This window comes from Aquarana catesbeiana, linkage group LG06 (assembly GCF_042186555.1).
Source record: "Aquarana catesbeiana isolate 2022-GZ linkage group LG06, ASM4218655v1, whole genome shotgun sequence".
NCBI lineage: Eukaryota > Metazoa > Chordata > Amphibia > Anura > Ranidae > Aquarana > Aquarana catesbeiana.
In genome coordinates, this window is record NC_133329.1 from 154,090,948 (window position 1) to 154,108,451 (window position 17,504).

General features: G+C 42.5%; 1 protein-coding gene across 2 annotated transcripts in view; it reads left to right on the top strand.

Moving 5' to 3' along the window:
* PARN (poly(A)-specific ribonuclease) overlaps positions 1-8,638 on the top strand; it is a 287,911-nt gene extending 279,273 nt beyond the window's left edge. For both annotated transcript variants that reach the window (XM_073591082.1, XM_073591083.1), the window contains one exon: positions 6,442-8,638. In XM_073591082.1, the coding sequence (XP_073447183.1) occupies positions 6,442-6,494 (53 nt within the window). In that variant the 3' untranslated portion in view covers positions 6,495-8,638. The remainder of the gene's footprint in view (positions 1-6,441) is intronic.
* Positions 8,639-17,504: the final 8,866 nt, after the last annotated feature.

Sequence of the window (17,504 nt, forward strand, 5' to 3'; positions counted from 1 at the left end):
TTAATCAAGGGGTTTGACATCTGCCTCCACCGGTGCAGTCGCTTCTACCGCCGTGGGATCTACTCTTGGTGTGTTCACTTCTACAGGAGCCTCCGGTTGGAAATATTGGGCAGGTTCCTCTGCTTGCTCTGTCCCAGAAGGTGGCTTTTTTGGTTGCTATCACCTCTGCTTGCAGTGTCAAAACTGTAGGCGTTACCATGTCATGCTTCTTACCTGGTGATCCACAAAGATGAAGTGCTTCTTTACCCTTGTCCGTGGTTCCCTCCTCTGATTCCTTTTGACTAAGGATGTTGTTATGCCTTCCCTATGTCCCAGGTCAAAATGTCCTAAGGGATTTACCTTGCATGCCCTGGATGTATTTGGGCAATTCGGGTGTATTTGGCAGTCACAGGGCCTTTCGAAGATCAGACTTACGGTTTGTGATCACGGATGGGTCAAAAAAGGGCCTTTCTTCTTCTGCGATCTCTCTAGATGGATCAGACAGATGGTGACTCTGGTCTATTCTGTCAGGGGTTGGGTTCCTCCTCTCCCTGTTACTGTGCATTCTACTTGGCTGCTTCTTGGGCCTTCCATCATCAGGGGTCAGCTGCGCTAGTTTGCAAGGTGGCCACTTGGTCGTTGTACACTTTCACAAAATTCCAAAAGGTGGTTGTGCTGGCATCTGAGGATGCTTCTTTTGGCCGCAAGGTGTTGCAGGCTGCTGTTTAGAGGGTCTATTCCCTCTTGAAGGGGTATTGTTCAGGTTGGGCTCCAGTTTGTTTGGGTTTCCAGTTGAGCTCCTGTTACCTGGTTGGCTCTTGTGTTAGCCTTGGGATTTTTCCTTGTCCCACCCCTCATGTTTGGTACTGCTTTGGGACATCCTTATGTTTCTGAATGTGTCTGTCAATGAACAAATGAGAAAATAGGATTTTTGACTTACCGTAAAATCCGTTTCTCTGAGTTCATTTGACAGACACAGCACCCATCCCTCTAAGGAGTTTGGATGCTTCTGACACTGCTTGTTACTAAACTGAAGGCCTATAGCAGAGAGAGGGGTGTATGTCACCTAGGACTGCCCATAGGCATAGCCATGTCGTTGTGTGTTTTTTTTTTTGTTTTTTTTTTTCTGCATAGTGTCCTACTTCTGTAGGGGGTGATATAACCCTATGGTTGTGAATAATGGAGAGCTGTGTCTGTCAATGAACTCAGAGAAACAGATTTTACGGTAAGGCAAAAATCCTATTTTATTTATTTTTTTTTTTTACCACTACACTTGAGTCCTGCAAATTTATAAATATCTACAGTACTGTGCAAAAGCTTTAGGCAGGTGTGACCAAAACGAAAAACCAAAAAAAAATAAACATACCCTAATGAGTTACCTCTCCAAAATATTAGCATGTATAATGCATAAAAAGGATCAGCATCAGAACCCAGAGATCCCCCATCCTCCCCTCTCCTCCCACCAAACATCAACCTCCAACCAAAAACAATCCCAACCAGCAAGTGCCTTCCCCAAAAAAGACCACCCTGCCTTGTGCAAAAAACTATATTGCAACATCCAATGTGAGCTGGTGTAAACCTCCCCCAAGGCTCCCTACCTGCCTGTACACTGAGAAGCCAGCACCCCTCTTTAAAACCACAGTGGGCAAATAGGGTGCTGAATTCCACGGGGATGAAGCTGAAAACCAGGCCATGTTAATCCTAAGTAACTCATTGCCTGTAAAGAGCCATAAAGCAACAAGTCCAGAACTGGTATGCAATGCTAGGAGTATGTAGCAAACAGAAAAATCCATCAAACGTCCTTAGGCAAGTAAGGTATATTCTAATATGGATACACAGTGCTGAATAGCTGATTCCTGAGTTGGTTATGCCGCAGTACGTGGACACATCGTACCATGTGGGGAACAGAGATTGATATCGCACCATAAATGAAAAAGTCTGCTGCTAATAAACTAGTAAGAGCCGCCAGAGCTACAGGAACTGGAGAGAGGGCTGAGAGATATACAGCAGGAGCAGTCCATATATGTTGTCTGAGTACGGAGTGGTGTAGACTCATTAAGGTATGTAGGCTCCAAGCTGCAGGGTTGGGATGGTCCCATAGGGATGGGTAACCTATCCCAAAATTAGACTGCAGCCCATATGACCATAAACGTAGACACCTTAGGTCTGTGTGGTGTGTAGTACTCGCTGTCCTGGATCAAACAGTTCATCCATCGGCCCTCGGCTGTAATATACCTCTCAGCTGTTCCTCACATGATGGACATTCCAAGATACCGGTCCCCAACACGATCCTGGACTGTATATCACAGCGATGTCTAGAGAAATGGCAGCAGTAGTAGCGATAATCATCCCCTCTGGTATGCTGGTCTACTCGGCTCAAAGCATTGCAGTCAAGTGCAAAGAGATGGAGTCAGAGCATGCAGTGACACACAGAGGTTGGGGCCCATCCATCTATCTCTACAGGTTTCATTCCGCCCACAGGAACTTCATGGCTCCCCAAATCATCACTGACTGGAAACTTCACAATGGACCTGATTCAACTTGGATTCTGTGCCTCTCCACACTTCCTTCAGACTCTGGGACCTTGATTTCCAAATGAAATGTAAAATTTTCCAGTCAGTGATGATTTGGGGAGCCATGTCATCTGCTGGTGTTGGTCCACTGTTTTTACAAGTCCAAAGTTAGTGCAGCCCTCTACCAGGAAGTTCTAGAGCACTTTAGCTCATCTGCATTGCTGGGTCATCAGCTGCTTTTCTGAAGTCAACTATCAACGCAACCTGGGCTTCCATAACACCTCAGCAGTGCCACAGGCTGATTGCCTCCATGCCAGTCCGCATTGATGCACTAATTCATGCAAAAGGAGCCCTGACCAAGTATTGAGTGCATACTATACTGCACATGGACATACTTTAAGTAAGCCAACATTTCTGTATTGATCACTTGTCACCCGCCATATAGCAAAATGACTGCGGCAAAGTGGTTGTGATATCCTGACCGGAGGTCACCAGGATATCAAGTCGCCGCGTGCCCCTGGGGGTGCGCATCACGTCGATCGTTGTTGCGATATCAGTCTGACCCACCGCAACACTGATCTAGGTAAAGAGTCTTACGGAGTCTCTTTACCACGCCATCAGCCGTGTCCAATCACGGCTGATCAGTGTAAACAGGAAGAGACATTGATCGGCTTTTCCTCACTCTCATCAGACGCGAGTAGAGGAGAGCCGATCGACTGCTCTCCTGATGGGGGGGGTCTGTGCTGATTATCCCCCCCCCCCCAAGGATGCCCACACTGGACAACCAGGGACACCACCAGGACCACCAGGGACGCCCACCACTAGTCACCACCAGGTATGCCACCCATGGCCACCAGGGATGACAATCAGTGCCCACGATGGATGCCTGCCAATCAGCGATGCCCATCAGTACCATTCATTAGTGTACATCAGTGCCACCTCATCACTGCCCATCAGTGAAGGAGAAAACTTATTTACAAAGTTTTGTAACAAACAAAAAAAAATGTTTTTTGTGTGTGTGTATATATTTTTTTTTATTTTTTTTTTCAGTATCTCACCAAAGTGAGTACACCCCTCACATTTTTGAAAATATTTTATTATATCATTTCATGTGACAACACACTGAAGAAACACTTTGCTACAATGTAAAGTAGTGAGTGTACAGCTTGTATAACAGTGTAAATTTTCTGTTCCCTCAATAACTCAACACACAGCCATTAATGTCTAAACCGCTGGCAACAAAAGTGAGTACACCCCTAAGTGACCCAATTAGCCATTTTCCCTCCCCGGGGTCATGCGACTCGTTAGTGTTACAAGGTCTCAAATGTATATGGGGAGCAGGTGTGTTAAATTTGGTATTATCGCTCTCATACTGGTCACTGGAAGTTCAACATGGCACCTCATGGCAAAGAACTCTCTGAGGATCTGGAAAAAATAATTGTTGCTCTACATAAAGATGGCCTAGGCTATAAAGTTTTCAAAGATCCTGAAACTGAGCTTCAGCACGGTGGCGAAAACCATACAGTGGTTTAACAGGACAGCTTCCACTCGAAACGTACCTCGCCATGGTCAACCCAGAAGTTGAGTGCATGTGCTCAGCATCGTATCCAGAGGCTGCCTTTGGCAAATAGACATGAGTGCTGCCAGTATTGCTGCAGCGGTTTAAGGGGTGGAGGGTCAGCCTGTCAGTGCTCAGACCATACGCCGCACACGGCATCAAATTGGTCTGCATGGCTGTCGTCCCAGAAGGAAGCCTCTTCTAAAGATAATGCACAAGAGAGCCCACAAACAGTTTGCTCAAGACTAGCAGACTGAGGACATTGGATTACTGGAATCATGTCCTGTGGTCTGATGAGACCAAGATTAACTTGGTTCAGATATTGTCAAGCTTGTGTGGCGGCAACCAGGTGAGGAGTACAAAGACGAGTGTGTCTTGCCTACAGTCAAGTGTTATGGTCTGCTGCTGCATGAGTGCTGCCGGCACTGGAGAGCTACAGTTCATTGATGGAATTTTGAATGCCAGCCTGTACTGTGACATGCTGAAGCAGAGCATGAACCCCTCCCTTCGGAGACTGGGCCGCAGGTCAGTATTTCAACATAACGACCCCAAACACACCTCCAAGACCACTGCCTTGCTAAAGAAGCTGAGGGTAAAGGTTATGGACTGGCCAAGCATGTTTTCAGACCTAAACCCTATTGAGTATCTGTGGGGCATCCTCAAACGAAAGGTGGAGGAGTGCAAGGTCTCCCACTCCTCCATGACACAAAGCTGGTGGATGTTAAAGAGGACTCCAGTGGCAACCTGTGAAGCTCTGGTGAACTCCATGCCCAAGAGGGTTAAGGCAGTGCTGGAAAATGATGGTGGCCACACAAATATTGACACTTTGGGCCCAATTCGGACATTTTCACTTAGGGGTGTCACTTTTGTTGCCAGCGGTTTAGACATTAATGGCTGTGTGTTGAGGGAACAGCAAATTATGTTATACAAGCTGTACACTCACTACTTTACATTGTAGAAAAGTGTCATGTCTTCAGTGTTGTCACATGAAAAGATATAATAAAATATTTACAAAAATGTGAGGGGTGTACTCACTTTTGTGAGGTACTATACATACCATTCATACCAAAGGGTACAGCACTGATATTTCTAGGTAGAAGTCTTTCAAACTCTTGGAAATCCAAAACATTGGTGACCCTGGATCATTTCTTCCTACTTTTTTTTTTTTTTTCCTTTTTATTTTCTTTGCATTGTATCTTTTTCTCCTACTGCTCAGACTTTGGAGTTATCAGCTTTACCTGCCAACCAACACAACAAAAATATGTTGCTACTATGCTATGGAAGTTTGGAGCATGCATTTTGTGCAGCTCTTAGGCCCCTTTCACACTGGGGCGGTGGGGGCGTCGGCGGTACAACAGCGCTAATTTTAGCGCTGCTGTACCGTCGTTCTTGCAGCGGTATTCGGCCGCTAGCGGTTCGGTTTTAACCCCCGCTGGCGGCCGAAAAAGGGTTAAATCCGCTCGTACAGCGCGGCTATAGCCGCGGTATTACCGCGGTATAGCCGCGCTGTCCCATTGATTTCAATGGGCAGGAGCGGTTTAGGAGTGGTGAATACACCGCTCCTTCCCCGCTCCAAAGAAGTGGCTCGCAGGACTTTTTTTACCGTCCTGCGAGCGCACCGCTTCAGTGTGAAAGCCCTCGGGCTTTCACACTGAACAAACAGCGGAGGCTGTTTAGGGGCGGTTCCCAGGTGGTATTTTTAGCGCAATACCGCCTGAAAACCGCTCCAGTGTGAAAGGGGCCTTAGTAAGAGAAGGGGGGCTAAAATTTTAACCATTCACTTTTTCAGGTTGCTACCGACTTTAGTGTTTAAGCAAACATATGCAAACTTTGAGAGGATTCACTGCTTGACTAATGTGGGGAAAATTTGAGTTTCTCATGCAGTGTGACCCTGAGCAGGTAGAAGAACATGGGGATAGCCACAGTTATGATGGCAATCCAAATTACTAACTTGCAGTAGTTTTTAATGGATTGATGAGTGGTTACAACCTCCTGGTAAATTTTTATTAGTCTGTGTCTACATTAGGGAATTTTTCGTGGCTTGTCCTGTGACCATTTTCACCAGAACTTGAAAGGGAAAAATCCATAGCAGAATTATCATAGGTATAGGGGGATTCTTCCAATAAGGACATGTATTTCAGTGAGTGAGTATTTTCCTCAGTTTAAGGACTCTCTTCTGTGTCCTATTCTAATTCTATTTTTTTTTTTTTTTGTGCCATCAGGAAGGGAGGGGTTTTATGGTTCCTTATCTAAAATGAAAAATACAATTTTGGCTTTAGATATACTTTAGGATGGCAGACCCACTATAGAATTATATTGAAGTATTTAATTTGAATGTATTTTTTCTTTTTTTGTTTTTTTGTTTTTTTTTTTTTTTTTTCTTTGTTACAGAACTTGGGAACCACGGCTCCACTGTCCTCTTTGAAGTCCCAGAGACCTGGTAGCAGCAATGATCATATTGTAACTGAAAACTTGAAAGCCATATTTTACTTTGTTTTGTCGATGTGCCCCAGTGCAGATTATACTCTCCCTCCCTGTGACTGTATAAACTTCTCTCATGATGGCATGCTTTCCAAGAAGCACGGCTCATCTTGTATGATGCGCAGAAGTTATTGTGCTAGGTCTAGGTTCTCATATGAAATTCAGTTTCTAGTGAGCACCTGTGTAAGAGAATGTTAGTGGTTTGCACATCCTGGGAGCTTTTTTTTTTTTTTTTTTTTTTTTCAGTAGTCTTGTTATTTCCGTAAAGAGTGTAAAATCAACCAGTCAATGTGATGTGTTTTTTTTTTTTTTTTTTTTTAAGTGACACAATGCTGATTCTTTACTTTTTATTGGGTAAATTTGCCATTTTTGAAAAACAATGTAAACCTATCTTCTTTTATATTTCCTCTTCCTCCATTATCAGCTACAGATCTGTGTTGCAGGCTTTCAATTCCAATGGATTAAACCTTCATAGAACAGTCATTAAATTATTGCAAGCGACAACTGTAGATGGCAACAGACAATGAAGGAAAATTTACTAAAACTGGAGAAGACAGAATCTGGAGTAGCTGTGCAGAGTAAACAATCCGCTTCTAACTTCAGCTTGTTCAGTTAAGCTTTGAAATGAGAACTAGAAGCTGATTGGTTGCTATGCACAGCTGTTTCAGATTCCTTCTGCTCCAGTCTTAGTAAATTTTTCTTGACCTCGTTTGACCCTAATTACCTGTTAATCTGTCATTTCATTTTGCAAATTTATTTAATACGCATATGATGCATTTGTCTTTGCTTAAACCTAAAAATGTGAAAGGTGTTATTTGGGTCGATTTGTGAAACTTGTTACAGAACTTTAACTATTAGAAGTGGTGCTTTAAAGGACACATTCTCATATGATTTGACAATATGAAGTGAGCCAAGGCTAGTATAAAATTAATCTTAATGTCTATTCTCCTGCTGTTTGAGTAACATGTCTGAAATTTCTCATCCGCTTGAATATTCTTGATCTGTTAAGTTCAGATCAATTGGGGTAGAAGGTAGCTGCAAGGACTTGACCTGGGACAAACAGTTTAGATTTAGGAAATAGGAGGTAGCTGGCAATTAGTGTACGTCTGACTCGCTTCTACAGACAGCCTCAAAATATTTAAATGGAGTTCTCAGGGTATTGGTTGATCAAAAATACAAGGGTTTAGATAATTGGAAGGGGGAAAAAAACTTCCAATCACATTAAGAGCAGAATATAGTGCCTGATTTTTTTTTAATTTTTTTTATCTGTGATGAAAAAAAACTAAAAATATGGCATATTTAAACTTGTTTAAATCTCTCTTCCCATGCTGCTACCTTGTGCTTCGTTATGGGTTTCTCCTGCAAATTTCAGTGGGAAGTTTTGCATCACTCGTACAGACCCAAGAGTATTGCAGGACAAAGGGTGTTTTCTGAGGAACTTCATATCACTAGATCTTCAGAAAATAATCCAGATGGTCTCTAAATCTAAATGGTTCTTTTCTATTAATTCCCTGGGTATTTTTTTTTAACTGTTATGTCCTGTTGTGTTTTATATTGTCTTTTTTATGTGCTTTTTTTGTTTACAGTGGTTTGCTTGGTATTATTATTATTATTTTTTTTTTTTTTTTGAGGCTTTTGTTCACTGGATATCACATTTGTTGTACACGTGGGCCACACTTTTCCATCTATTCTATAAAATTACTTGGTTTTAATGTTGGTTCATGGCACATTAGTGTGCCATATGGCAGATTTCACCCAATTGAAACAGTGCTGTTGCCACAGTTTTACAACTTTTTCTTTTTGTAAATTTGTCTCAAATCATTATATACGTTTTCAGTGTTTTATTTTAAGTGTTTGATTTTTAGAAGTTTGTTCACTTTTGTGTGTGAAATACAGTCCTGATGGAAGGTTGCTACACAAATTGTCATTTGTCTAGTGTTTTGTAAAACTATTATCTATCAACTTAATAAAAAAAATGTTGCAACTGGCGCTAGCAAATAGATCTGTTGTGATAGATATTTAAACTTTTTTCTATAATGGAAATTTAAAGAAAAAGGTCTAGTGTATTTCCATAAAATAAAATTAAAGAATTTTTTGTAGTATATAACCGTGTGCTGTTTTATTGTTTGACTCTTAATGTGTGTATGCAATATTTACTTTAATCAATCTAGTAGACCAACGCCTTTTTTAGCTTTTCGAAAAAAAAAATAATCTTTTTCATACATCATGGTACACAGAGTTGGGCTAATATTCATTACCTATTGGGTTATATTTCATCTCCAGGTGAATGGACACTGGTAGACCAAAGGTCTTTAGACAGGAAGATCCCCCTAATATAACCCCTCCCATGCAGGAAGTACTTCAGTTTTTTACCAGTGTCTGCAAGGTGGATGGCATGGTTGTTTGAGCTGTCTGAGCTCCAGGACTCTAGTCCCACAAACCGTTCTTAAATGAATCAAGGGATTGACCGATCGGATCCATTTGACACAGGCTCTATATGCTTAGAAAAATGGTACCCGAGCCTCGCAAAGAAGACTTAAGATCCTGCAAGGTTTTGCCAGTAATGCGGCCTCCGGGCGCTGGACCCTGCGAAGTGGAATCCTGGACACCACAGCACTAAGGCATTCCTGCAGGCTGCTGTACAGGTCCAAGGGAGTGGACCCTAAACATTAAAAGGGTACCCAGTCCTTGAAGGTCCTCGTGTGACAGGAGCCCGCCGTGATGGGTGAAGATTGGGCTCTTAGTTTACTAAGCTGCCCTGCGCCTGGACGGCTAAGTGAAACCCTTTTATTTACTTATTGTGTGGTGTCCCAGTGATTGAGGCTCGCAGGAATTTTATTACTTTCCTGATTGTTACAATCAACCCAAAGCCTGATAGTTATCACTAACCAGCTGCAAGCGTTACACACGTCTCATAAGCTCGTGCACATAGACAAAAATAGTACATTATACGCTGCGCTTTAGAATATTACACAAATGCTTGCTGAAGATTAAAACAAACACGTGTAGTGTTAATGTGACATAGATGGGGAGGGGCCAGGACAGTACAACAGGCAGTCTATTTGCCTAGGAGGAAGCCTACACCATTCCAAAACCAGCCACTGTAATATTTCATGCCATACACAGAGTGGTGCACTGACGCACCTGGTACATGTGAGTACCCCATTGGGTGATATTTCTTATTTGTGTAATAAAACGTTTAAAGCGATATCACACTATCGAGGCTTTTTATTCCCGAGATACTGCGTGGGAAGCCCAGGATTCTGTTACCATTATAGAACCCAGGGTTGGTTCACAAGCGTGTATTGACTGAGCGTAATTGCTAAGTCACACGCTCCAAGGTGAGCATTTAATACCTAGGGGGTCACTGGAATAAGAGCACCAATGCATGATCCGCAACACCTGTCAATTATTTTTAGACGCATGGATTTATAAGCATGTCAGCATTGCTATTACTGGATACCACACATATGCACTTTTTCACAGGTCTGTCACAGCATTGTTTTATAAATAGACTTTTTTTTTTCACAATAGCACTTTTTGCTATTTTAAAGTGGGATTAGTGTTGTTCCCTATATACCACCGGACACTTATATCTGTGTTACAAAGCACTTGGATGCACATGAGCGCTTTATTGTTTTAATTGACATATTTAATGTTTTTATTTTGGTCATATCCCATCTGTCACATATGTCACTTACATCACATTAACACTACACGTGTTTGTTTTAATCTTCAGCACGCATTTATTGTGTAATAATCTAAAGCGCAGCGTATAATTTACTATAATTGTAACAATCAGTCAAGCTAGCTAGAGGCTGGACACCTGTGTGCAGTGACTATACGGGGGAGTTTTGGGCTAGCTGTGGGTGTTTGCAAAGTGTACCTTTTTTGCTTGTGTCTGGCTGTTTTTTTACCTATATGATGGCGCATGACAGTGCGCCATTTTGCCTTGGTTCGCCATGACGCACGTGCATTCGCAAGAGTAGCAGTTTGGCAGCCATGGAGCACGCGGCTTCACCCGAAGCCGCACATGCGCAGTAGCCTTTATCTGGGGGCACGAAGATTCGCGTCATACGCAAATACAGCCACGCCCCTTCGCCGGGACCGTGCACATGCGCACGCATGCACAGAACGTTCCGGCGCACAGCCAGCTTATTTAAGCTGTGTATGCCAAGCATGCAGTCCTTCCAGAAGGTAGCTGTGGGACACAGAGCAGCCTCTGAACCAGACATTTTCAGCAGTTCATTTCTCCTTACCCGGGTCACGTGAGTCACCAGGTGTTGCTTGGCAGGCTAAAGGTGCTTAGCAGGATTGTTGCATAGGGTGGTTGCAGGATCAGAACCTGCGAAAGGGAAAAATCCTTCCTGCGTAACTTGGAGAGTACTGAATACAGATGCCAGTCTCTTAGGCTGGGGAGCGACCCTAGAGGGGCTCACAGCTCAGGGGCAATGGTCAAGGACAAAACAGATCCTGCCCATCAATGTCCTGGAATTATGGGCAGTACTTCTGGCCCTACGGTCCTGGATGGTGGAGATTCCCGACTGCCCTATCACGGTTCAGTCCGACAAATGCCACAGCAGTGTCCTTTATAAAACACCAAGGCGGTACCAGGATTTGTTCAGCTCTAAAGGAGGTGAACTACGTACTAGCCTGGGCAGAGGGACATGTGCCAATAATATCGGCAGTCCATATCCTGGGAGTAGAGAACTGGAAGGCAGATTATCCCAGCCGCCAGCAGATCTGCCTGGGGGAATTGTCCCTACACCCAGGGATGTTCCAGGAAATTTGCCAGTGTTGGGGAGGGCCAGAGGTTGACCTACTGGCATCCAGGTTCAACAGGGTACAGCAGTTTGTGTCTCAAACAAGAGATCCTCTGGCAATCGGAACAGATGCTCTGGTAGTTCCATGGAGCCAGTACGCCCTGGTTTATGCTTTCCCTCCGATCCCTCTCCTTCCACATTTGTTGCGCAGGATTTGGAGAGAGCGGGTTCCAGTCAATCTGGTGGCACCAGCCTGGCCCAGAAGGCCCTGGTTCCCGGAGATTGTGAGACTGGCAATAGATGGGCCTTGGATGCTTCCACGTCACCCCGATCTACTGTCTCAGGGTCCTATATTCCACCCCAATTTACAGTCTCTAAATTTGACGGCATGGCTATTGAAGCCAGGCTGTTAAAGGACCGTGGCATCTCCAGACCAGTGGTGTCTACCCTAGTGAATGCTAGAAAAGCAGTCACTAGGAAGCTCTATCATAAGGTCTGGAAGACTTGTATTGCTTGTGAAGCCAAAAAAATGGCATCCTCGGAAATATGTGATTGGGAGAATTCTCTTTTCTACAGTCAGCTGTGGAAATCGGATTTGGCTTTGAGTACAATCGGAGGTCAGGTTTTGGCCATGTCAGTATTCTTCCAAAGGCCTTTAGCCTCCCATTCGCTGGTCTGAACCTTTATGCAGGGGGCAACTCGTTTTGCTCCCCCCCCCCCCCAATTAGGTCACCTATGTGTCCTTTGGGACTTGAACTTGGTGCTGTCTGTGTTACAGAAAACCATTTGAACCTATCAAGGAAATTCCATTAGACTTGCTGTTATGCAAGCTAGCCTTCCTGATGGCTATCACCTCGGCTAGAAGGGTGTCAGAGTTGGCGGCCCTTTTGTGCAGGGAACCATACTTGATCCTTCACCAGGACAGCGTTGTGTTACGACCTGTTCCATCCTTTTTGTCAAAAGTGGTGTCAGCCTTTTCATTTAAATCAGGACATTATTTTTCTCTTTTTCTCATCCTCGTTCGGTGGAAGAGAGATGATTGCATTCCTTGGACGTTGTCCGGGCAGTCGAGGTTTATTCGTCTAGATCTACGGAGATCCAAGGATCAGACTACTTTTTTTTTTTTTACCAAAAGAACCCAAGAAAGGGGTAGGCAGCTTCCAAGGCTTCCATTGCCAATTTGGTCCATCAATTAGTTATTCAGGCCTATAATCTGAAACATAAAGCTCCTCCCTTTAGGATGAGGGTTCTACCAGGGGTGTAGGAACCTCCTGGGCTTTTTGCCCTCGGGTATCTATGGTTCAGATTTGTAAGGCTGCTACCTGGTCTTCAGTGCATACGTTCACAAAATTTCATCAAGTGGATGTTCGAGCTTTCAATTCGAGATTTGAATTTCGGCCACAGTGTACTGCAAGCTGCCGTATAAGGTCTGATGGCTATGGTTTGGCAGGGTCTCTCCCTCCTCTCAAGGCTATTGCTCTAGGATGTCCCAGTATGTAATGAATATTATCCTAACTTTGTATCCTATAGGCAACACTTTTTTTTTTTTTTTTTTTTTTCCCATTTTGGCTAGAGTAAGGGAAGGTTATAGCCCCTGTCAGTTTTGCCATCTCTGTCCCATTGCAGAGATTTCCCTTAATTTCCTGACCCATAGCCAAACAGGAAATCTCTGCAAATTAAGGGAAACCTTTGCCCTCCCCGCCAGGCCCTCAGAACTAGTGTCCCCACTGGAAAATTTCAGAGTGGGTCTTAAACCGGAAGGGTGGGTCATATTTTAATATAGCGGGATGCACAAGTTTAGTCAGGCCTAGTGCAGCACAAGCCCTAAATACACCACTGATGGGAGGGGTTATATAGGGGGATCACTTCCTGTCTAAAGACCTTTTTGGTCTACCAGTGTCCATTTACCTGGAGATTAAGTATAACCCAGTAGGTAATGATGAATATTGGAAAAAAGGAAATGCAGCTCACAAACACTCTTGCTCTGGAGTGACACCGCCCTAGTAACAACTGGTTCCAGGTGCTGGCTTTGCTGGTTTGCAGTGAGGTAGAAAGAAATCCTGGATAGCTGCACTCTGGGATAAGGACATCTTTATTTCAATAAAATCCAACAATACAGTCAATTGCAGAGATGTACAGGGTGGTAGATTGCTAACGCGTTTCACATCATTTGGATGCTTATTCGTAGATAGAGAGGGATAGTAGTAGTGTGGTATAAATAGAAAAGTGAAAAAATTAAAAGGGGGGGCGGGGTATGCATGCCGGTAAAACAACCAATCACCGCGCTGCATAGCAAACCCACCCTCTCAGTGTGATTAAAACAATACTGATCCCATTATAAAAACCTACACCTGCAAAAAGAGGAGAGAAAACATCCATTGTTAACCTAACCAAAATGCATAAAGAAAAATATAAGTAGACAAAACTGTCATGCCAATAAAAATCAGCACAAACTCATAAAAATAACTGAAAAGAAAAGGTAGGTATTGGATGCTAAAACCCTCCATAGCAACAAAGGAACAAACTTGAGTAGTTGGGAGTGCTAAAAAAAATGTTAAACCATAAAGTCGTGTAACCACAAGGTACTCTCCTCACACATTTGCAAAAACAAAAAAAATACACAAAAAATATATATGTATGTACATAGACCTAAATAAGACATGCATAAATGTGTGACAGCGCAGTCCTGACATAGCATACATAAACACTCCAAAGCACTCTCGCAAACCTAAAACAGCAAATGTGCATAAGCAGTTTAGATGAAATACACACATTTTCATGAGATCAAAGTACAAGCATATTAGACATGAGATCAGCGTGTATGTACATTAAACATGAAATTAGAGATTTATGCACATTACTCCTCCAATCATTCTTAACAACTTGTATTTTATAGACGAGAGAGTTGACAAAAATATATGCAGTGAAAAATATATAGATCTGAAAAAGGGGTCGGTCCAACTACCCGAAAGAGTGGTTACAAATGTGTCAAAAGTATCAAACATGTAGCATCGCATCCAAAGCACTGGTGATAAGTCTTTACTTTCTGAAAAGAAAAAACAGTAAAAAACAAACCGAAGCATGAAAATGGATTAGACACCAGATGACCCACAAAAAAGTATAAATAAATATCCATTGTTGTTGATATTAAACTCCCATGACAATATCATGTTAGCTATGCTGTCAATAATGAAAAGATATGTGATCAACCACATTGAAACATAGAAAAACCCAACAAAGGAACCAAAACAAAGAAGCGAATGAACTATTAAATGAATGCAGTTTCTACATAGATCAACGTGCTGGCAGACTATGCTACAACAGCAAATGTATAGAGACCATAAGTCTCACTCCATGTGCTGAAATAGGTTGAGTTGAATGGTAACACAAAAGAGAGTAACCTCAAACGCACACAGATATAGTAGGGTAGCTATAGAATCTGCATCAAACAAAGCCCAGACCTGCATCCAAAAGAAAAATTAAGAATTATTAAGGCGGCCTTGCTACATTGTACCATGCGATTAGAAATTCCTAAAGTCTCACTTCTCGTGCTGCAAAACACCATGGCTCACTATAAGAATACCATAAATCTAGAGTGGAATTAGCAAAAATAATAAAGCCAAAAGGCAAAAAGTACAAAATGGTCTATAACAAACCTAACAGCATTAAGCCATGTATTTGGAGACTCGAGAGTCTCACTTGAAGTGCTGCAGCATATCACAGTTGACTCAAAAAATTATGTCAATGGGACTATAGCTTAGTATATCTGACTAGATAAAAAACTAGTTTTTTATATTATTAAGGCGGCCTTGCTACATAATACCATGCAATTAGAAATTCCCGAAGTCTCACTTCTCGTGTTGCAGGACGCCACAGCTTGCTATAGAAACACTACAAATCTAGAGTGGGACTGACAAAAATAAAACCAAAAGGCAGAAAGGACAAAAAAGTCTATAACAAGCCTTGCTGTATTATGCCATGCATTCGGAGACTCAAAAAGAGTCTCACTTATAGAGTCTCACTCAAACTGCTGAAAAAATATATACAGTGCTACTTGCTATGGCATAAGGCTGATGCCTAAAAAACTTAGGCCTAGGGAATCGTATTTCCCATCTACCAAGAATGCAAAATGTATGAGTATTTGGAAACCTTGCTATATAGTGCCGTGCGATTAGAAATTCCCAAAGTCTCACTTCTCGTGCTGCAGAACACCATGGCCCGCTATAGGAATACCATAAATCTAGAGTGGGATTGACAAAAATAATAATAAAGCCGAGAGGCGAGAAAAACAAAATGGTCTATAACAAACCTAACTGCATTATGCCATGTATTCGGAGACTCGAAAGAGTCTCACTTGAAGTGCTGCAGCACACCACAGTTGACTATCAAAAAATTATGTCAAAGTGACTATAGTTAGGTTTTTATAATGGGATCAGTATTGTTTTAATCACACTGAGAGGGTGGGTTTGCTATGCAGCACGGTGATTGGTTGTTTTACCGGCATGCATACCCCGCCCCCCCTTTTAATTTTTTCACTTTTCTATTTATACCACACTGCTACCATCCCTCTCTAGCTACGAATAAGCATCCAAATGATGTGAAACGCGTTAGAAGTCTACCACCCTGTACGTCTCTGCAATTTACTGTATTGTTGGATTTTATTGAAATAAAGATGTCCTTATCCCAGAGTGCGGCTATCCAGGATTTCTTTCTACCTTAATGATGAATATTGGCCTAACTCTGTGTCCCATGATGTAATCAAAGAAAAGGATTTTACAGTTAAGTATGATGAAAAAAATCCTATTGGTGCCACAGTTTGTTCAAAAATATAAAAAAGATGCTCTGGTTCCGATGCACAACTCCACTGTAGTGCTGTCCCCAGAGACTTGCCAATCTGATTCTCCTCCAGGTTGACTGATACCTAGCATTATCCATCCTACTTTCTGAGTGCCCAGATCATCATAGGCAAATCATCGTGCCAACCTGGTCTTGCATACCCCTGGTCAAGCCGACACTTGTACAGTTTTACATAAGTGCAAAGCTGTACAGGGTTAAGGCCTGCCCAACACTGCTGGAGAAGAGGAGTGTCAACCTGTGATGTCTGCAGGCCAGCCAGAAGACTTCATGATTAAATGTAAATATTAGGAATTTTTAGGAAAAATGGGGGTGGGGGGGTTGCAAGAGTTGACTTCAGTCTTAAAGAACCACCCCAGCTTTTCCTCCCCGAAACAGGTGCATTGTGCTTGTAAATGAATTACAGCCCCAGTGTCAGCTTATGTGTAACTTGCCTCATTTTAGCTGTATAAAGCAGGCTTCTGTGTATGTGATGTCATGCCTTCTCCTGGTTGAATTTGAGTCTTTGACTTCCTGATGCCTTCCTTTACCAGTCCTGATACTACATGTCCCATCAATCTTTGAGCCTCTGTAGTTTCAGGGCAGGTTATGGGAGTCACTTCTAGCAGTTCTGGGAGTTGATGTGGGTGGGTCCTAGGGTTACTGTGGGTGTCTCTGTGCCTTTGTGGGTGGTTTAAGGGGAGGAATGAAATTGTGTTATCACCACCCACACTCCATTTCTCTCTGCAGTGAACAGAGTGCTGTACAGCAGGAAGTGTAACCTTACAAACCATTTCTTGGACAAGCAATGTGATATTCTAGCTTTAAAGCACACACAAATATAAGACTGATAACACGACCATGGTTTTTCTGCTCTGATCTCATTCTTTTTCCTTGTCAAAAGAAGTTTATTGAGTATACAATATTATAAAGATACATAAAGTAAGTTTACAAGGATCTATAAAGTAATCTCATTGTTTTACAGTAGGGTTTATATAGGTATATATCATGAAATTTCAAATATTAAACATTGGGTTCACGTAAACCTAAATTAAAGATATATATCATTTCTTTAGTTACTTTTGTAGGTATTTAAATGATTTATACCTACTATACATATTGTTTACAGGTAGAGTGTATATAGGTCAAATAAATTCTGATAATGAGCTTTAATCGTAAGGTGGGGAAAAGGAAAGAGAAAGAAGAAAAAGGGTAGAAAGGCAGAGGTATGGTCCACAAGGTTGTCCCGCTAGTCAGTTTATTATTCTTTTTAGTTCTCTTTGAAGCCTTAGAATGGGTGTCTCTGTAAGTCATTTAATCTGCTACCATGGCAACAGGACAGAGTCATTGAAGTTTGACAGGAACTGTTTTATCCAA